The sequence below is a fragment of the Neolamprologus multifasciatus genome, chromosome 8, assembly GCF_963576455.1.
Source record: "Neolamprologus multifasciatus chromosome 8, fNeoMul1.2, whole genome shotgun sequence".
NCBI classification, from domain to species: Eukaryota; Metazoa; Chordata; class Actinopteri; order Cichliformes; family Cichlidae; genus Neolamprologus; species Neolamprologus multifasciatus.
Window position 1 is genome coordinate 18,065,624 of NC_140446.1, and position 21,479 is coordinate 18,087,102.

General features: G+C 42.4%; 2 protein-coding genes across 2 annotated transcripts; both read right to left on the reverse strand.

Moving 5' to 3' along the window:
• Positions 1-7,340: 7,340 nt before the first annotated feature.
• LOC146512876 (C-reactive protein-like) lies at positions 7,341-10,923 on the reverse strand. The gene is made up of 3 exons (XM_085170752.1): positions 10,565-10,923; positions 10,366-10,441; positions 7,341-8,742 (listed from the first exon to the last, which is right to left on the reverse strand). The coding sequence occupies exons 1-3, from the start codon at positions 10,730-10,732 to the stop codon at positions 8,132-8,134; spliced, it is 855 nt and encodes a 284-aa protein (XP_085026878.1). The 5' UTR covers positions 10,733-10,923; the 3' UTR covers positions 7,341-8,131.
• Positions 10,924-13,071: 2,148 nt separating this feature from the next.
• Positions 13,072-18,690, reverse strand: stub1 (STIP1 homology and U-Box containing protein 1). Its single transcript, XM_085170751.1, has 8 exons — positions 18,538-18,690; positions 17,588-17,803; positions 17,226-17,424; positions 15,879-16,044; positions 15,697-15,772; positions 15,505-15,561; positions 14,377-14,493; positions 13,072-13,630 (listed from the first exon to the last, which is right to left on the reverse strand). The coding sequence occupies exons 2-8, from the start codon at positions 17,699-17,701 to the stop codon at positions 13,505-13,507; spliced, it is 855 nt and encodes a 284-aa protein (XP_085026877.1). The 5' UTR covers positions 17,702-17,803; positions 18,538-18,690; the 3' UTR covers positions 13,072-13,504.
• Positions 18,691-21,479: the final 2,789 nt, after the last annotated feature.

The window sequence follows — 21,479 nt, forward strand, 5'->3', positions numbered from 1 at the left end:
CCCAGCCATGACCCCCTCGTCCCCTTCCTCCCTCCTGCCTGGATCGCCCCGAGAGACATAGAGGGTGATGGGGACTGGCACCGCAGGGGCCGCCCTGGCTGGTGCCTTTGCTGGTGGTCTCTGTGGCCTATTAGTGTCTTGCTATGGGCCTGTCAGACTGACAAAACAGGGGCCTGTCAAATTAAGTAGGGGCTGAGTATCGGAGATATGTATTCAAACGCACCAAGAGGAGATGGTGGCGGGGAGGGGTGAAGGATGAGGAAAGCACCGGTGCTAATGTCGACGCTAAGTGAGAGTGACAGGTTGCGAGCCGATCGGAGGGAAAGGATGGAGAGGGAGAAGAAGAGGGAGAGAAGCAGTAGCGGTAGTTGATAATGGCGGTTTGGTTGTCCTGAGGAGACTTGTTAAGGGCCAGTCCAGACTGAACCAGACAGCCACCGCTCCTGTGTGAACGCAGGTAAACCGCTCCAAGTTTGACCTAAACAGCTGGGAGTTACAGTACTCCCACTTAATGAGATCAGACTGATGAGCCCCGTGTTCAGGTGTGCGCAGGTGTGTGCGCCTGTATGCAACAATCCCAAAGCACAACAGTACTTACTGCAACAATAGATATTTCTTCTGTTTGCTAACTCGTGTACCCAAGGCTCTGCTGACTTTTCCTGCTGGTATGCACATGAAAAAAAAAACCCAAGCATTTATCTGGGTACCAAAGGCACGTTGCACCATCGTTTCATATCGCTTAAACTTTTTCGTCTCTCCACTGTGTGTGACTTCACCTCTAGAGACACGTCAATTCCTCCTGCTTCAGGCCAGGCCATTACGAAGCCGGGCACAGTGTACCTGCACTAAATCCTCAAAATGTCAGAGTGTTACAAAACAACTCGGTCCAGCCACTAAACGTGGAGGTATCCATCTCGGATATCCAACTTGACTGTGTTATATAGGATGCCTTCAGAAGAGGACAGCAAGAGTAGTGAGCAGGCGGAAGATCAGCAGCTCGATCAGGTGTTTGTGGCAGTTCGACAAAGCCCCGTGTGAGCATGCATGCACGTATGTTACCAGAGGAGCTGTGGCAGTGTGTTTGGAAGAGGGCTGCGACTCTTCCTCTCATGTCGCTGTGCGTTGCTGAGACTGAGAGGTTGATGCACAGTGGCAGCTCCCCCCTCGCAGCCACAGGCCTGCCCAGAGCCACTGCAGATGATAGTTTTAATTGCTTTCAATCTTTCAGGCTAGTCCCTGCCCAGTGGCGCAGGGTGCTCGCGCATGTGTGTGTGGGTTTGTGCGCGTGTGACATGGTGTTTCTGTGTGCGTGTGCACACGTGGAGTGTTTACATCCAACAGTCATTGTCTGTGGATGCTGTACACATATGTGGAGTCTGATGAATGTGTTTGCCCAATACGAGAGGAAAATTAAGAGAGAATTAAGGCCTTGGAGTGATACATCTGATGCACACTTCTGCAGAAGAAAAGTGGGAAGAACATATGTTTATCTGACAGTGTTTGTGAGAGCACGCACAATAAAGGTGACAAGACCGGGCGGACGGCTTTTTCCATAAAGCATACATGTGCGTTTATAAATAATAAAATTCCGGGTTTACATGCAAAGACCTCAAAACATGTACTCACATCCTTAAAAGCACTTTGAACACGGTGAACTACAAAACCAAGTGATCAATAATTCACAGCAAATGTTGAGATGGCATAACAGATCACAGAGAACAGACCGCAATTAAGATGACAGTAATTTATTCCATACGTGTGAATAAATTGCTCTGACTGATATCTGCACTCAAACAGAGTGACTGTGGATGCCGGGGTGTGAACTCTTCTGTGGAGGGAGGACACGACTGCCAAAACCCTGAGCCCGTGTTGGCTATCCTGTTAGAAATGGACTATCGTACTGAAAGCGTGTTTTTTACACTACATGTCCTAATGTGAAGTCAGGCTGTAAAATGCGTCAGTACATGGAATAAATAAGTAAAAACATGCAGGGTAGAAGACTCGTCATAAAAGGCCCTCTAAGGCCAGATTAGGGGTGTCATATCTTTAGCATCGGCTGCATTTGTTGTGAAAACCAGAAAGAATCAGACAAACGTATGTTTTTTTTTTTCTTTCTTTCATCTATGAATCTGTTTCTCACCAAGTTTCATACATTTTGGACATAAAGCTATTGGAAGCTTATTCAAATTACATCAGCTAAACAAATTAGAGTAACAAACACAATATTTTTCTTAATGTAATGTTTTTTGCCCAGGTTTATTATCTTGTTGTATAGTTGTGCAGCCTCAGCCTCATGAGACAAAATTTAGTTGTTTTTTTTTTTTTTTAAATTAATTAAAAAAAACAATCATTTCTGCCTTTGGCTGCTATGTGGTTGTGGCTCAGGAAGTTGTCGAGCACGTTGTCCACTAATAGTTTGGTGGTTTGGTCCCTGGCTGCTCAAGTCTCAGGGAAGATACTGAACCCCAAGTTTCTTCAAGGGCTTGGCTGTAGAAAAAAGTGCTTGTGTGAATGAGACGTGCTGTATGTGGCACTTTAAGTGGATGAGTATAACACTATATGAGAACTGTTCCATTTAACCAGATCCTGTGTGGTGGTACGTTTCTCTCATGACTAGAAGGGAGGAAAAAAAATATATTTTCATAGCTTAAAAAGCAGAACTGCAAATTACATAAAACCTTAAAGTTGATTAAACTTGTTTATCTTGTTAAGCTGCTCACTGTGAAACCACAGAACATCCTCCAGTGACCTACCGACTCGTTACACTGGGGCACACGAACAACAGCTCTCTGCCTTTTACATCTACAAAGGCACACACACACACAACTGGCCCGGGGGTAAATTAAGCCCTAACATTCCCACAGAGGCTAATCTCCATCCATTTAGACGGCTGTAATATTTAATCAGGAGGCTCTGGACCATCTCCCAGCACCACACGCTGTGGCATGGCTCATATGTTCACAGCAGAGGCCAGCCCAGAGGCGACGGAGGGGAATTCACAGCTAAAAGCCGCAACGCATTCAACCGCAGAGCCTCTCGCGGTCCTCTTGAGCTCCTCTCCTCCTCTGATGCTGCTTTCCTTTGGGGTGGAGCAGACAGGAACAGTTAAATATGTTGTGGTGGACGGATGCAGGGGAATGCTTTAAATGTCTGGCCGAATATTGCTGGTTTTGTTAAATATATTGATACAGTGGGCTATTTAGTGGCATTGAGAACAGTAATATCCCTGTCACATGACTGATAACTGTGCTGCTCTCATATGAATTTAATACAGGTAGACAAATTTTCACATTTCAGAAACTGAAATCAGTGAATATTTGGCTATTTTTGAAATAAATCCAATAAATAGTTTTTTAAACAGAATTTAAGGGGGACTTCACTGAATTGGCTTCTAATAAAAGCATATTTAACAACCGGCTAATGTTCAAATACATAAGCTGTGGCTATGAGCAGTGTTGGTCAAGTTACTTGAAAAAGTAATCAGTAACTAATTACTGATTACTTCCCCAAAAAAGAAATCCCGTTACTTTACTGATTACTTATTTTCAAAAGTAATTAATTACTTAGTTACTTTTTAAAAACACGATTTACAACCTGAATAGGTGATAAAGCGATAGATCTTTCAGCCCAATTCTACTTTTTCTACATAATCCATCATACAAAATGTAATCAAATGGAAACGTCTCTTTTTAAAACTTGTTTTATTAGTTTTAATCTTTTAACTTTATGCATCAAGCAAAAATTTAATTATATGCAACATTCTCTGACTGGAAGAAATTTGTTTAATATTTAAACCTATTTTCTGCACATTCCAGCACATAAAATAATTTTTTTTGTGTGTTTACACTCACTCTTTCAAATAGATGCAAGTAAAACACAGCAGAAAATAAATAAAATCAAAGACTCAGCGGTCCTTTTGCTCTATTTTAACCTGTAAAGCAGGAGTAGGGTAGGCGGAGGTTTACCCTGGTGCAGGTGTGCCTCAGCGGTCAGTTGAAGAATCCGCGAGTTTCTCTGTGAATTTCACATTATGTCGTTGCGCACTCGGTGCTTTAGGGGGGTTTTTTTCGCTGTAAAAATAAGTTTTCGTCCCATGCACAATGCTAATGGACGCTAATGTTTTTGTCACTTTTTATGGAATCAAACTTAAAGTAAGGTCAGTACTTCCACGCTTTAAACGCTGCACGCTCATACTCTCTTCCGCACTCGATATATTATCCATTGTTGATCTGCACACAGCTGTTGTCACGAACGTTGCACTCACTTACGTCACTGTCATGAGACGTTCTCGCAAAAAAATCACGGTTTTAGTAACGCAGTAACGTAGCGTTCCTACGGGAAAGTAACGGTAATCTTATTAGCGTTTTTGCAATAGTAATCCCTTACTTTACTCGTTACTTGAAAAAAGTAATCGGATTACAGTTACAAGTAACGCGTTACTGCCCATCTCTGGCTATGAGTGACCCTCCAAAGATTCCCAAATGCGTCACATAATACAGATAACACAAAGGTAAGCTGAGCCCAGAGGAGCAGCTGATCTGAGCCTCTTTCAGATCAAAACTGTGTATTTATTCAAACTATAATGAGCATGAATGTTCTTCTTTTTCTGCATTTGACAGTTAATTTTTGTTTATAGAAGAAAGACTTAAAAAAAAACCTCCAGAATATATCACATACTCTAGTCCCCATTAGTGTGTAAAACAGACTTTACATTTAAATTTAGTGCAATTTCCCTTTAATTCTAAAAGGTTTACCCCTAAATGTAACGCAGTGACACTGATACTTGTGGCCTTTGCAGGGGACAGACCCCTCTGAAACAGTGCCGGAACATATTATTTATTATAGGGCTATTGTCAGGTACGCCCCCACCCCTATTCACCCCCACCTCCACCTTAAGCACAGCGACATAGGACACGAGGTGCACTCAGAGGTAGACAGTACGGTGTTAGGTGTCCCGCCTGGAGGTATCACAGTGGACACAGCCAACTGCTCTCACACACTCACTCCTGGAAAAGGTCAGGTCTCGCACCATCAGTGTGAAAATCCTGCACCGGGACTCTAATGCATCACTCCACCGCTGATCACACAGAAGACGCTCGGCTCAACTGAAGAAACGCCTCTGCTGTGGTTTTGTGTTTTTATAAACGTAACATCTGCGTCTCTAAATGCCGAGTGATAAAAGTGTCATGCGAGTGGCCGCTGTAACGCCTGCTCCCTGATTCAGACTGACTCTAATGGGAAGGCCTGGTGAATTTTTCATACAGCCCAGAGGGTGAGGACTTAACGCCCATTCTGGCAGATCACAACCTCTAAGAGAGAGAGGGAGAGAGAAAGAAAGAGCGACCTGACAATCAGGTCACATCTTCAGCCCCCACATCAGGATTTTGGTCATAGATTTGAAATCATACGATTGTATAAAAACCCGGTTGTGCACATGCTTATTTGGTTTATTGTGACCAAGTGCACTTTTTTCCCAAGCTTTTTTTTCAGTTTTGTAAAGTTTGTAGTGACAGACGTCTTTGCAGAAGTGACAGTCTTCTCCGCCCTCTGCTACACTTTTATATATGTCATATGCTTTTGTCAGTGAATGAATTCCCAAGCTTTTGTTGAGAATCTGTAGATTTCATCTCATATTTTTGATTCATACGTCATGCACTAAATCTGTCAAACAAAGCGGGATAATTCTTTCTGCGCCTTATGAAAAGGAAGAGGAAAAAAAAGCAGGCTGAATAATGCCCAAGATCCTCAATTTAATGGGCTGAAATTTCTGCAAGAAAGCTCTAAAAAAATTACCCATCTGTTCAGTGCACACATGCCATGGCTCACTCGGATAGCTCGTAGCACTGTCTTGCGTATGCAGATATGTTTTGCCTGGAAATCTATTTGGAGTTGCTTGAAGGAAGCCAGAACGGCCCTCCTTCTGTCTCCCCCTCGCCGGCTCGCACGGGGCTCCCTCTTGCTGTCTATCTCCTCTCGCGTGGAAAACATCTTCACCAGCTCCGTGCGCACAAACATGCGCTCAGTGGCACTGCCTCGCCTCCGACAGCTTCCCCAGCACCGTGGGCCAATATGCAGATCTCGTGGGCCCGAGCTGGCAGCACCGTCCGCAAGCGGGACGAGGGGCCCCTCAACTGTTTGTACAGTTGGATTATACATGCAACGCATGGGGACACAGGGAATAATTATCCTCTCTGTGGGGAGGCCACTGATTTTGTCCTCATGTCAAGTCCTCCTTTGCTGCAGAAATGCGAGGGTGTGGTCCCTACGTGTCGTCGCATCTGCAAAGCAAACAAATGTACTGAATTGGAGATAAATTAGGAGAAATGAACATTTACTAGCTGAAGACGTGTTTGTCTGTCTTTGTTAGGGGTCATATCACTGCCACTATGTAACATCTTATAAGTTTTGAAACTGGAATTTCTATCAATATAAACTATATTGGTAGAAATTTATAAGTATCTATAAAAGAAGAAGTATCCCTCGTGGGTAGAGATGCAAAAAGAAGGAAAAATCAGGCTCTTTTTATGTGTGTGTGTGTGTGTGTGTGTGTGTGTGTGTGTGTGTGTGTGTGTGTGTGTGTGTGTGTGTGTACGTACCAGAGGGCTAAGAAGCCAGGCATGGGCAGATGGTCTACAAAGGTGTTACCACACAGTGAGTGGGCACTGCGATTGATGCATTGCAACATCCAAGAAGGTGGAACATTTGGCTGCTGACCCGCAGTCAGAACTCATTGGCCCTGCCTTCTCCTTATTTAGCTGCTGCGAGAGAGCCGACGGCTGGTTTGGTCAGAATAAACACACACACACACACACACACACACACACACACACAAGAACGCAGCACTTTCCCACCCTCAAGGAAGCCTGCATGGGCTTGAGTGCTGGAAACTTCTCCACCGTCTCTGCAAGGAGGTCACGGCGGTAGTGCAGGCAGGCAGGGCCAGCACGCGCTGGAACTCAGGGTTACTGTGTTACAGTTGGATGGAGGAGATCTAACCCTGAGCTCATTCTGAGGCGTCTTTGTGAGTGAAGCAACTCCATACGACTCGATTTCTGCAAGTAACACTTAGGTTTGTTCGCTGTGCGGTAAATTTCCATGTCAACTTTAAACTCCACATGAGAAGCTGTCACTTAAGCTTAAAAGTGAGATTTTACTCCGGGGGTACAGGAGAATGGTAACACACTGATTTGAGAGGCACATATGTCATTTCTATAAAAATGTGATTTTTTTTTTGCCCTACTATCAGGAGCTGAACCATATCGCCATATATGAGCTGAGCAAAAACTCTTTAATTTGTGTGGAAAAAGAAGCAGACGATTATGAAGAGGAAGCTGCCAGAGTTCAAAGATGGAGCACTCTCTTTAATAACAAACATTATTAGTTATGCACACGGCTTTTATTTCAGACCCAAAAGCGCTCTTACATCAGCTGAAACATGGAAAATTCATGAGTGAGCGCGCTAACCAAAGGCAAGGTAACGGCAATGGATTTCAAACACAGTGATTGCTATTTGTCTCTCGGTGTGCTTTAAATCATTTGGTCTCCTGCAGAAATAATACCTGCCTCTGCTCGCTGTTCCAGTATCTCCTCCACGGTTTTACCTCAACGTTACAGACTGACAAATGTGTTTTTCTTACAGCGTGTTTAATTCTGCAGATACATATCTTTATTTGTAAATAATTGTCTTAACTTGAAGTTGCATTGCAGCTTTGAGTTTAAATTCTATATTATTAACAGCTGCTGAAAGCATTATGGTGTAAGGCGTTGTCTTAGTCATTTGGCACTTCTCTTTGAAATATGCAAACAAAACTAATATTGACACATTTAAATAAATCTGGATTTTATTAATTTAAAAAAAATGATGATATATAGCTGATGCTTAATTTTAGACCGCTTGCTGTAATGGTGTGAACTGGCATAGAGTGCCCCCTTATGGACATATCTGGCAACATCAACTCTTGAGTTTGAGATTTACCTTGTTTTTAATGTAATGTTAATGTGAAGAACTTCACGTCAGAACAGTTAAATGGTCACAAAATAAAACACTAAATCTAAGAAGGAAAAGAAGACACGCAAGTCCCACACCGACTTCCAAAGCCTCATCCGTCTCTGCTCTGGACTTCAAATTGAGTCAGTCATCATCCACCACCATCACATTCCCGGTTACCTCGTACTCCATGGTGGCCCAGTCAAAGATATTCCCTTTGGGGACTTTGTGTCCGTAGTGCCAGCCCTGGATCATGCTCCTGGAGAGCACGTAGTCCCACATATTCAGATCCGTCATTTCCCCCACAAAGCTCTGCGTGGCCTCCAAGCCTCCCAGGTGTTTGTCTGGATCTTGCCCCAGGAGGACGGTGCCCTTCGGACGGATGGTGTGGCCGGGTTTGTAGACCTGGTAGGTGCTACGCTTCCCGTCCACCCAAAAGGCGGCGAGGCCGGTGCGCGACTCCCAGGTGAGGCAGAGGCTGGTGCGGAAGGTGGTGAGTGGGGGCAGGTGAAAGAAGACGCCGTCGCCGCTCAGGTAAAAGGAGATGCGGCCGTCCTTCTCGCGCCACACGTTGAGTTCATCGTAGTCGGCTGTGCGGTAGGCGAACAAGATGATCTGTCGCTCCTCCGGCAGCTCGGTGGCCACACGCATGCAGAGAGTGAAGGCCTTGAGCCCCATCTCCTTCTGCGGGATCAAGGCCACGTAGCTGAAGTCCGTCTCATAGGGGAAGACCAGGACTTTGTCGCTCAGACCCACTGCGGTTAACAAGACGATAAATCTGTGAGTTTATGACAACAGGTACGATCATGCAAAGCTTTTCTAATCGTTCCAATGAAGGTGAGATAATAAAAGTAATTTTTTAAAGCTGTTTTTAAATTGCCTATCAGTACACAAGGCTACCAGATTCTCAAGCTTTAAAACAACCGCGAATTAGTTCAAATAAATGCAACATATACACTCATCGGCCACTTCATTAGGTTCACCTGTTACCTGCTTCTTAATGCAAATACATCAACCAACCACAAAGTTGCAACTCATTTCATTTAGGCATGTGCACATGGTCATGGTGAATTTCAAACTGAGCATCGGAAAGGATAAGAAAGGTGACTTAGGTGACTTTGAACGTGTTTGTTTATACAAACTGCTGAGCTGCTGGGATTTTCCCACAAAACCATCTCCAGGGTTTATAGAGAGTGGTCTGATTTTATGCCCGAGAGTGAGAGTGAGAGAGAATATGCAGCAAGCGGCGATTCTCTGGGTGACAATGCTTGTTGTTGTCAGGCATCAGTTCAGAATGTCCAAACAGCTTAGAGCTGATAAGAAGAGAGTCAAATAACCACTTGTCATAACTAAGGTATGCAGAAGAGCATCTTAATGACCAACATGTTGAATCTTAAAGCAGACGGCGTATTTTCTTGGCACATTTTGGGCCTCTTAGTATCAACTGAGCATCATTTAAACGCCACAGCCTACCTAAGTACTGTTCCTGACTAAATCCATCCCTTTATGTCCACAGTGTACGCGTCTTCTGATGGCTGCTTCCAGCAAGATGTCGCTCTATGTCACAAAGCGCAAATCATCTGCAACTGGTTTTTTGAACATGACCACAACTTCACTAAATACAGTCAGATCTCAGTCCAAAAGTGTGCCTTTGGGATGTGGTGGAACTGAAGATTAGCATCATGGATCTGCAGCATGATGCTGTCATGCCTGTAAGGACCAAAACGTTTTCAGCTTAAGGCAGTAAGGATGAAAGTGAGTCCAACCTGGAACTAACAGGATGTACCTAATAAAGTGGCAAGTGAGTTCCTCAAAAAACTTTTTTTTTTAAAACCTGGACTAAATGAGCAATAGTTTTTAAAAGATAGCAGGCGTACCAGATTCAAACAAATTTGATCATTAAAGGCTGAAAACGACTGAAACAAAATGTTTGACTGTTAGAGATTTGAAGGAAGAAAAAACTCACTTTAATTTTAGAGCACAGACATTAATATAAACATGCAACGTGAAACGAGATATGTCTGTGGACATCTGGCAGTCAGTTGTATGGAAAGACAAAACCAGTTTGTGACTGTCTGGACTCACAGCATTTCTTATGTTAAGGCCTGCACACCAAAGCTCATCACTAAGCTTTCCAGCAAATCAGTAATCCTGTACTTATTCATTCAGTTTGAAGTATAAGAAACGAGCTGGGAAGCTTATGAGAAACTACCAAAAACCTTTATTTATTTTATTCAAAACTGACTTTGTATATGGAAAATTTAGGTATGATTAAAAGGAATAAATAGCTTGATCAATCTCTAGCGATGGGTTTTGTTCACAAACTTTGGTAAAATGACTTTTTTTTTGCCTATAAAACGTAGTTTTTAAATCCATACCTTGTGTGGATGAGGAGAAAGTCACAAGCAATAAAACACCCAGCAGAGCCTCACCAAACTTCACAGCGTTGACGCTCTGCAACACACGAACAAGCATCTGACAGCAGCTCCAGGCTGATATCAATTACTGAACTATTGAATTATATTAAAGAAAAATGTAAGCATGTGCAAAATTACAGAGAAAAACTGCTTTTCTTACCATTTTAATGTTGTGTTGTTGATGTTCTCTGCTGCCAACTCTTTCCCACTCAACAGTGACCCGTGCCTGGTCCTCTTCCCTCCTTGCACAGGCCCTGATGTCAGCTCTTTCAATGATGCTCTGACAATAGGCCTGGTGTGTGAGGGCTGAGTGACACCGTCTGTACATGTGACTGAGCCACGCTCACATCGTTTCATCTATTTCTGTCTGCATCACCATCAACTAGCATGGAGTGTTTACATCAGAGCCTCTAGCATGAACGCATGAAAATTACAGCAGCTCTTGCATCAGACAAACCTTAAAGGTTTTCAGCTGGTGGTCCATTCGTTGTTACACGGGCTTTAGACTGTGAAATACTTGGTTATTTGTTGATTTTTCATAACAATTTGTAACTCCTTCCTTTCCTCCCTCACCAGGTCGGGGTTGCAGTTGGGCACCCCTGGATAGGTTGCCGGTGTGTTGCAACACTGCAATTTAGTTTTTTCCAGGATGCACCCCACCTCTCCTCTTACACGACAGCTAGAATAGTTTTCCCTTTGACTGGAAGAAAAAAGATGGATAAACAGATTTTTCAAGAACTGTGACAGAACAGTGGATGTTAGTTACTGCCCCTCAGCCTCCTGGCAGTACACTCTTTGCGTGGCACAAACCTGCTGGAAGTACAAGTCAACAGCACATAATTAGCAGGTCTAGATAGATGTTAATGCGTATGACACTTTGTCCCTTTATGCACCATAAAATCCACAAGTAAATGGCTGAGTAGACTTGAGTTAAAAACGTTTTCAGTAGCACACACAAGTTTCCAAAAGTAACCAACAAAGTACTTTAAATAAATACTTTACCCATGTGACCTGGACCAAGATAAGCAGTAGAAAATGGATAAATTATCAGCCTCAGCTTTAAAACTATGTAGGTTTTAATGCAGATTTCACAATTTTAAAGAGACACTGAAAGCTGCTAACTGAAATTCAAAAATAGGGAAATTGCGCAGTGCAGCAGGAAGAAAATCTAAACATCTTTCATTCTCATGTAAAAAAAAAACAAAACAAAAAAAAACAACCACCACTATCGAATCAAACTACAGCCTACTACAGAGGCAAACGCACAGTGATGCCTTAAAGAATAAAAACCAAATATAAGATTCACCAAATCAGCATTTATTGCAGGATTAAAATCACGAGCTGTAAAGCTGGAATTTTGTGTGGTGTTCTTTAATGAATTTTTGTTTGTTTAAATAAACAGAAACACCAGAACAAATGACCTCATAGTTCACGGTTTAATGGGGACAAACAAAAACTGAATCAGGTGTTTATGTTATCAACATATCTACATTTAATACAGTTTCTCAAGCTCTAAGAGTTCAAGAAAAAAAAAAAAGAACATGACAAAAAAAAAATTAATATTTTGTCAAGAAATAAAACCTGAAATACACCAGCAAATTATGTACACCACCTGCAGCCCAATACAATCCACTAGCAGGCCTAATTCAACACAGACACATTCAGCTGAAAAAGCCTGTAAACTAACAGCACTCGACTAAAAATGCGGTTTACAGAGAGAGACTGAGGTACAGATGAGATACGGTTTTGTAACTCTTCCAGCATTTCTGTGAAACGGGTCGGGGGGGCCACGATACTGGGGAACTTTAACTTTCTTAAACTTTAAAGTTAGGTTCACACAGGCGATTGGTTTCCGCAAGCTTCTGCAGCCGATTTCTTCGAAACTGTGAGGAGAAGGTGCATAAAAATCAACAGCGAGAAGGTGGAAAAACAAAAAACCCCAGAAACACAGCTTATCTTTGCATTTTGATACAAAGGAGAACAAAATTCACTTCATGCTTGATGCGAGCGTCCACTGTCATACCAGGTAAACAGCACGAGACACAGACAGCACGGACCAGTCCTCAAAGCAGCTGATGTAATCGGTCCAATCCAAACATTTAAAGGTTTTAAATTATTATCCAGCAGAAAGAACACATTATTTATTGGGGTTTTTTGTAATACAGCATTTTGTTTTCTGCTTCCAGTTTAAAGGCCTTTCAGTTCAAGGCTCGTCATGAAAACCTTAACATTGTCCTGATACTTAAAAAAAAGCATCTTGAATTACTGAAGGTTAAGTCCAAACCTAAGGAATATATAATGAATACATTCAGTTCATCTCAATTGTCTGTAATGGGGTGTGACTGATATGTGAATAAAACTAAACAAACTAATAAAAACTTACACTGTGGTGAGGTGGCCATATGAGAAAGGGACTCGTTTCCCTTTCCGATTATCGATTATTTTAAAACTTGCATACAAACAACCCTCGTTCGCGACAGGTTTTTGGCATTTTAGTTACCACTTCGATAAATGTACATTAAGAAGTGGATGAATGCTAAATTACTTAATGAAAAAACATGACTAGAAAATACTAGAGTAAACATCAAATAAGCCAATGTTTTCATCAATTGGGCCACCAAAAGTGTGGATTTTTTTTTCTTCTTCTTTTTTTAAAATAATTGATGGTTTGTGTGAAACACTGGAGTGCAATGGTGATGCTTTCCGACAACTGTGGCACTCAGAGAAAGAGAGAAGAAGAGGGAGGACCTGAGAGAGAGGCCCATATTTGAGTAGAGAAAGGAGTCAGGCTTGAAAAGACCAGAAACATCGTGACAGAGAGGAAGTCAGAGAGAAAGACTAGAAGGAGCAGAATGAAAGGGGGTTTTAAAGGGAGAGGCAGGCCATGGATGCCTCAGACGGTGAAGATAAGGGAGGAGCAAATGGGAGGGAGAGGAGGCAGACCAAGATACGTGGCTCCCGTTTGGTAGTCCTTAGTGTGGCTTTTCCTGCTTGTGTAAAGCACATATCCAGGCAAGGGGTGATCTGTTCTCTATAGTCTTGTGTTATCCAGGCTTTGAGTTGGGTTTGGGGGCATGAAGGAGAAATGGGAGCTCTCTCCTCAGTAGTCCTCCACCCAGCCGTTCTCCTGGATAAAGGCGTCTATCACTTCCTTCATAGCCAGGTTGGGGATCAGCTGATCCTGGGTCAGGGGACTCCTGGTGACTGGGTCAAAATGACCAACTCGCTGCACAGGGAACACGTTAAGACACAGTGTTAGCATCAATGGATGATTTTATGAAAATAAGAAAAAAAAGCAGCACACCTGCGCTATGAAATGCTACTCTGGCAGAATGAAAACATGCTGCTGGACATTACAGGTCCTCCTTTACCCTTATTTTAATTATACATTAATTATAAATGTGCAGCATACGTTGAAATACAGGACAGAAGGCAAAAGAGAGTTTGTACAATTCTAGGGAGCTCGAACTTCAATATTTGGCATGACCATCTTTATTTTTCAGCACAGTCTGAACACAGTCTCAGCTTTTGTCGTTTCTTTAAGTAGTCGTCAAGACGACTGATGACAATCTGAACCAGAAAAATTTGGATTCATTCACCATGTTTCATAGGTTCAACCACAGGAATTGGAACAAATGATGCGTTTATGAGACAGGCTGCTAGTGAAAAAGAGCTTAAAGATACAATTTAAATAGTGTTTTTGCTCAGTTGTCTGTTATGTGTAGACACAGCACTGGTTCGTCCTTTGAGTTAGGTGCTTTTTTATGCTTTATGTTGCTTAAACAAAACAAAAAGGCATTCATATGAATACGAGTTCATATGAGTGAAGAAGCAGCAGGTGCCCATAGAAAGAAGTTGAAAGAGCTTCAGGAAGCCTAAAGAACTATTGCTTAAGACCGTTAAAAAAAAAAAAAAAGTCAAGAAGCGGGGCTCAAGACTTTTGCACAGCACTGTAAGCAACAATCATTTCACCTGTAGGTGCTCTTCAATGTCCTTGCGATCATAGGTGATCCCACTGGGTGTGATGCAGGGCTCCCTCATCAGCTCAAAACTGATCTTCCCACAAAGATAATCAGGAATCTCTCGCTTCTGACGGGAACAAACAAAATACAAAGCGTCACTCTGACCTACTACTGAGAGATCTTGTTCCTTGCTCGATCCCCTAAAATCAGGGGTGTCAAACACAAGCCCCGGGGGCCAGAATTGGCCCGGCAAAGACTCTGAGCCGGTCCACTGGATGGCATCAGAAAATGTAAATATTGAACTTTTAACTGTATTATCACAAGTTTTATAACATTTCCTACTGAAAAATACCTCCAACATGGCTATTCATATTACACTAAAGTAACTGAGTAAGAAATAAACAATTAGATGAGAAAAAAGTTCCAGTTTTTTCACTTTCTACAATAGAAATTTCTGGGATTTTTTTTGTAATTTTCAGTTTAACTTCTTAGACTGATGGAGAGAGAGTTCGTATGGTTGGGCCCACTTAATATGAAAGTGGGTTTATGTGGCCCACGGTGTAAACTCTCAGAGTCTAGAGTCACAGCTTAAAACTGTTCATTTTTTCTTGCTATAAAATGGTAACAAATTATAGCCACAGCAATCTGTTTTCCTTTCTCACCCTTTTCAGCTTTGTTCTATACCAATTATATATTATGTCGACAGAAGTGCCACAAACCCAAAGCTACTGAAGTTGAAACTCTTTTTTGAGTCAACTTTTATCTAAGCAGAGCCAGACGGGAGAGAAACACTCGGCAGACGCGCCGGTGTCGTTTCAATTACATGACAATTGCCACAGCCGACAACTATCTATAGCGAGAGCCTTGGCACACAAGCAGTGACCGTTACCATAGGAACAGCAGCAGTCGAAAACAAAAAGTAGCTGTTTATCTGAAGTCTAAGTGGATTTTTAAAGAGATCACAAGCCTTATGTTAGCATGTAGCCTGACTGCAGACAGAAACAAATGTGTGTATTTTTCAGTGTGATGTAGGTATGCGTGTACTATTAGCATCTGTCTGTATTAGCCAAGCTGTAGGCTAATCATGGATTTGTCAGCGTTGTACGAGTACGAAGCATTAGTTAAAAATCTTACTCACTTTTCTTTTCTCGTCCACTTGAGAGAAGAGCTCATCCATATCCATTAGATACTTGTCCTTTCCACGTCAGGGTTTCAGAACAACCGGACATATGAATGAATATTCAATTTCATTTTAAAAAACACACCAGTTTAATATTTGTTCATTAGGGTGACACTAATTACAAAGAGTAAACAAAATGAAAAAACATACATGTTTTGAGGAGATCTTGGCAGCGTCGCCTCCATTTTGATTGTCATCTTGTTTTTCTTTGTATTCTTCTAGTTCTCTGCAAAAATAAGGAGCTAATTTAAATTTATCCATGCAAGACAAAATGACACCCACATGCCAAATTACCAAAATAAACATTAGAATGTGGTGCTTCAAAGTCTCACCTTTCCTTCTCAGCCAGTATAAGTTTGGTCAGATAGGCGTGTAACTCGTTCTCCTGGTTGATGCGCTTCTCCTCAATACTGTTCCAGCGTTTTTTCTTGGCAATGCGCAAAGCACTGGGGATGTCATCTCCGAAATTCAGCCTTTGTTCTTTTGCCAGGTTATAAGCTGTAAAAGAAAAACACCGCTACAGCAACATGGCTTTGCAGTTAAAATGCTGCTTTCCAAATATCTGCACAAGGTAGGTTCAAAGATGTTCATTAGGAGTGCGACAGTTCTGAATCCACAATACAAACATCCAGCAGTGTTCCCACTAACCCTCTGATTTGCAGCTCTATTACTAATCAGCGTACTGATGTTATAGACAGGCCAGAGGTATCATGTTATTGTAAAGAGCAGGTATGTAAATACATATGGGAAATAGCACTGGCAATAGCCATGTGTAATAATAATGTAATTAGCCATGTGTAACCATTAAAGAATGCCAGTTTGCTAAAAGCTGATATTAAAAAAAAAAGTTCCTCCAAAGAACAAACTGAGTTTCTCTTTTGTTCATGATTAAACTGTAGCCACCTAAGATTCACTATCAGTGTTTGCATTAACAGTGACTAACCATGACCTGCACTTATCTAACATATTTTGTGTACTTTTCTTCTTAATCGATCAGCTGCAGCCCACAACAAAGCCATGGGCTGACTTGGAAGTCAGCAGCTGCACGAAGCACTGCGATAAAGCGCTCAGGGAGTCTGCAGAGAGTTCGACCTGCAGAAATATCTGCAAGCCAAACTTGCCAAAGATACAGGCTCTCCATGCAGGGAGGAACATCCCAAAACAAGTTTGCTAAACTGGTGAAAGGTTCTCCTATACTGTGAGTTATTCCACTTTTGAAAAGTGATTTATTTCTCATTCAGTTGTGGAATTACTTTGGTCCATTTTTCACGACTGAGTAATAGGCGGGCTTCCAGTTTTTTAATAAACTAAGCGAAACTAGTAGTCACAAATCATGGTTAGCGTTAGATTGGCGTTTAAATTATCACTGAATTACTTTCTGTAAAGTCTCATAACCGTACATTCAGACATCATTTTATATAGTGAAGCTTCATCCAAGAGAAGCAACCATAACACTGAGTGGAGACAAAATTCCAGCTTTCTTTCCTTCTAACATATCATTACACTGACAACAGCTCATGCAAACATATGCTGTGCCTCTGAGAAGTGCTCCCAACCCTCTGAGGCCTCACTGATCTTAACAAATTAACTTTCACATAAATGAGGAACTGCACGAGTAAATTTGTGCAATGCACCAGCAGCATTTTCACCATGAATTTCACCAGGGAGTTTTTTCTGACCTTTCTGTAGGTTCCCGATGGCCTCATCGTAGTTCTCCAGCTCCAGGTGACACTGACCCAAGAAGAAGTGTGCCTTAACTGATTGACTGTCCAGCTCCAGCGCATGCTTACAATCTGCCAGGGCTTTGTCATGCTGCTGCAGCTTCACATAGCAGAGAGCTCGGTTGGTGTAGTATACTGCCACGGATGGATTACGGTTCTGTAGAGAATCAGCGGACAATAAACGTGCATTGTAACCTCAGGGCATTGTAACCTCATTTTTCATCCAGAGGGAATCTGCATCCACTTCGTTTCACTTAGCTTTAATAAAAGAAGAAGAAAACAACGACATCACTGCAGCATTTGTGTCAGAAATTACTCACAATAGCTTTACTGTAACACGTAGCAGCCTCCTGGTACTTGCGGCAGAGGAACAGCCGGTTTCCCTGCTCCTTCAGCTCCTGCGCGGTGGAACTCTTCTCCGGGCTGCCGGCCATCTTCTCCACCGGCTCCGCGGGGCCCGCCTCGCCCTGCTTCCCTATCCTGTTCCCCGTCTCTTCGGCTGGCTAAACGACAGGTTTAAGAATGCCCCGTCCGTCCTGGGGTCACACACACACACAACAACAAGAACAGAGACACAGTTTCAGTGAACATTCACTGCAATGCACCTGCAATGCGCGTCTTGAGCGAATTAGGTGCAGTGGGTTGATGCCACCCAAAAGGCATCCGTTTAATTTGCTGACTGCGCTCACAGCTGAAAACTACAGCGAGGTGGCTGCACCGCCGGCGAGTTAACTATTCATGTGACGGACATCAGAGGTGAGTCAATGAGCAGCACAGCTGGCTATCACCAAACATCACACAGCCGCGGTCCTTAGCATTGCATTTAAGCGCAGTGTTACACTGAAAGCTGTAGACGAACAGTATTAACAAACTATATCGCTATTGTTTTACGCACTAAAACTTAAATACAGCCGTTACACAAGCACACACACGGACAATGCTGCTAACTCTGGTCACCAGCAGACAAGAGATCGCTGCTATGCTAGCATGGCTAAGCTAGCTCAGTAAGCGATGTTGTCGCTTAATGCCGGGTGGCTGGCTAGTTTGAAGGCAGTAAAGCTCACTCACTCGATATAACCAGCAGCTAGTTTGTAGGTGAGTTCTGTAACAATTGTGGGACTGAAAGAGTCGCCTCGACATTTGTTAACCACAGAAAAGAAAAACCAGCTAACGCTACGTTAGCTTATTTTCCACACAGCTCACTGAGGTTTAGTTTAGCTTCTGTCCCGTACAGGGTTTGTTTCGCGGTTATACGGTTTTCAACTCTTACCTTTCAGCAGGAATCCCACATCCAAGAGAAACCAGTTTTATGTAACTCAAGATCAAATCTTTAATCGATTAATTTTTCCCTCATACGAGCTGTCATGACAGGTTGTTGTTATGCTGACGTCAAGCGCTTTGACGCGAACTCGACGGAAGCCGGGAGTATGACCAGTCCAGCTTCATGTCCATACAGCGCATACCCTTAAGTTCACCCAGTTCACACCGCATCAATATGAACTTCCGATTAAATAGACAATTAAATACGACCAGCTAACTGTATAAACAGTTTCTATAAGCATAATTACGAGCTGCATACATGCAATCGGTCTTCTAAGGTGTGCATTCTTCTTCCGCTTGCTCCCTTTAAGCTCCTAATGGAAATCTGACCATCTTCAGCTCCTCTTGTGCTATTCTAGTTCCTATTGTTGGTTCCTGTCTCTTTCACTTCTTAACTAGCCTACTTCAGAGGAGACACCCTTAATTTTAACAATCTACATTCATTTGAATACATTTCCTTTTTAAAAAATATCATATGTGAAAATTAATCATCAAAATCTACAGTTAACAAAAAGGGACCAAACCTTTGAGCATCTCAAAATTGCATCTGTGATGATATGGAAGAGGTAATATATCCACCTATTATGTCTCCAGCGTGCTCTTAAATGACTGCTACAGCCTTCTGAACTTCCACTGTGGGAACAATAAAGAAAGCTAATAACTGAGAAGAGAAGAATGACTGCTTTTTCATAAAGTTCATACATAAAAATCAACGCTGTCACAGTGATGAGGTCACAAGTTCTTTTCCAGAAAACAAAACCATGAAACATTTTGCACTTATTGCACAAATTGGTTTAGTTCAACTTCAAATACAAGAATAAAAGCGCTTCTCAGAGTCAGCTGACACTGAGAGGAGGGCTGATGAAGACTAACCCATTCTCGATAAAATATGTGTTATATTAAATCTGCAGTGTAGAGGCTTTGCAGACCTGAAAGCTGGAGCTACAACCGGCTGCACAGTTTCTGTCTCCCTATAGAGTCAAACTGTGTGCATGTACCTCAGCAGGCAAATACATAAGACCTGTGTGTGTTTATGAAAGAAACAGAAAAGATGAAAGACTTATGGAGCTGGCACAGGAATAAGAAGTGCTCCTGGGACTGGAGGGTGGAGAAGGATGCTGTTTGTGTGGCTCAGCCTGGACATCAGCAGCTTCCTCTGTGTCCAGCCTTTTCCAGATCCTTCCTCCACCTCCTCTCTACTCTCGCTCCATTACCTCGTCACTTTCTATCTGTCTTTATTGCCGGTCTACCTTTTCTCTTTCTATCACCCCCTTGCCCTATCTTCCTACCCACTTCTTTCACATTATGTTATTCCTCTTTCTTTCTCTTTCCTCCTTCTTTCACGCTTTTACCCCCTCTGTTTTTCTGTATTTCGCCACTCTATCTTTCTTCTGTTATTCCTTGCTGTTTCTTCACCTCTCTCTCAAAAAAACTCCTCACCGCACCTCCACCTGTGAGTGTTTGTACTTGGAGTTGAGTTCTCCTCATCTTTATGTGTGTTCTCCCTGGGATGCACATACAGATACAGTGTGCATCCTGTTTGGTTCATATAAACTGAACATGTTGTGAATCAGTGAGCCAGCAAGAAACAGACACAGAAGAAGGAAGTCTATTATTTCCTAGTCAGCTGCTCCAGCCTCTGTAAGAGTTAGATCATTATCCTGAAGAAATCCTGCAAGCATATCATATCAATTCAACAGAGAACTGTTAAGATTATGTTTTTCCATAAACTTCAGGAAGGCACCTACACTCACGGACTACTTTACCTTACTAGTACTGTATTAGACCTATTTTGCCTTCAGAACTGCCTTAATTCTTCATGGCACAGATTCAACAAGGTGCTGGAAACATTCCTGGTATATTTTAGTGCATACTGAGATGAACGCATCGCACATTTCATGCAGATTTGTCAACTGCACATCCATGATGGCAATCTCCTGTTCCACAACATCCCAAAGGTGCTGTGTGGGTTTGAGATCTGGATCCATGTTTCCATCTTCTTTATGCCAAACTGTGACCCAACCATCTGGATGTTGCCACAGAACCCGAGACTCATCAGACCAGGCAACATTTCTCCAATCTTCTGTTGACCTGGTGTGGTCTTCTGTTGCTGTAGATCATCTGCTTAGAGGTTTCACATGTTATACATTCAGAGATGCTCTTCTGCAGTCATCTGCTGTAACAACTCGTTAAATTAGACTCAAAGCAGTCACTTTTCCTCCCCATTCAGACGCTCAGTTTGAACTTCAGCAGGGCGTCTTGACCACGTCTACATCCCTAAATGCATTGAGATGCTGTCATGTGATTGGCTAATGAGATATTAGTGCATCAAAATATCATCTCAATCTCAGATGTACTTTCCAATCATTTTTTTCTGGTTATTATTAAAATATATATAATTTAATTCCTCAATGATCCCTTATTCCCCCCCCCCCCCCCCCCCCCCCCCCCCCCCCCTATTATTTTTGCACTCTTTACTGCACTACTCTTCTCTGCCGACTGTACAGCCTACATGCATCATGTGGCTGAAGAAGAGAAGCACAACCTCAAATCACCAGCAGGAGGTGCTGGATGATAAAACTTCTTCCAAACATATTTTCTTTTTAATGGTTAAAAAAGTTTCTTTGGTACTGGAGAAAATGAAAATAAAAGTGAACGAAGTAAAATTGTACTAACATTAAAGTAATACGTGATGTGCAAAAATATTGAAAACCTTTCATCACAGTTGTAGTTTAATATGCTCAAGGAGGGGTCCGATTAGGGAAATAAATTCGGCATATATGCGAGTTGACATCCCACCCACAGAGAGGGCTATAGATGACCTTTATGGGCCTTTATCATATGCACAACATTCAAGTTTAGCAGTGGAGGAATTAGCAAGATGTGATTGAG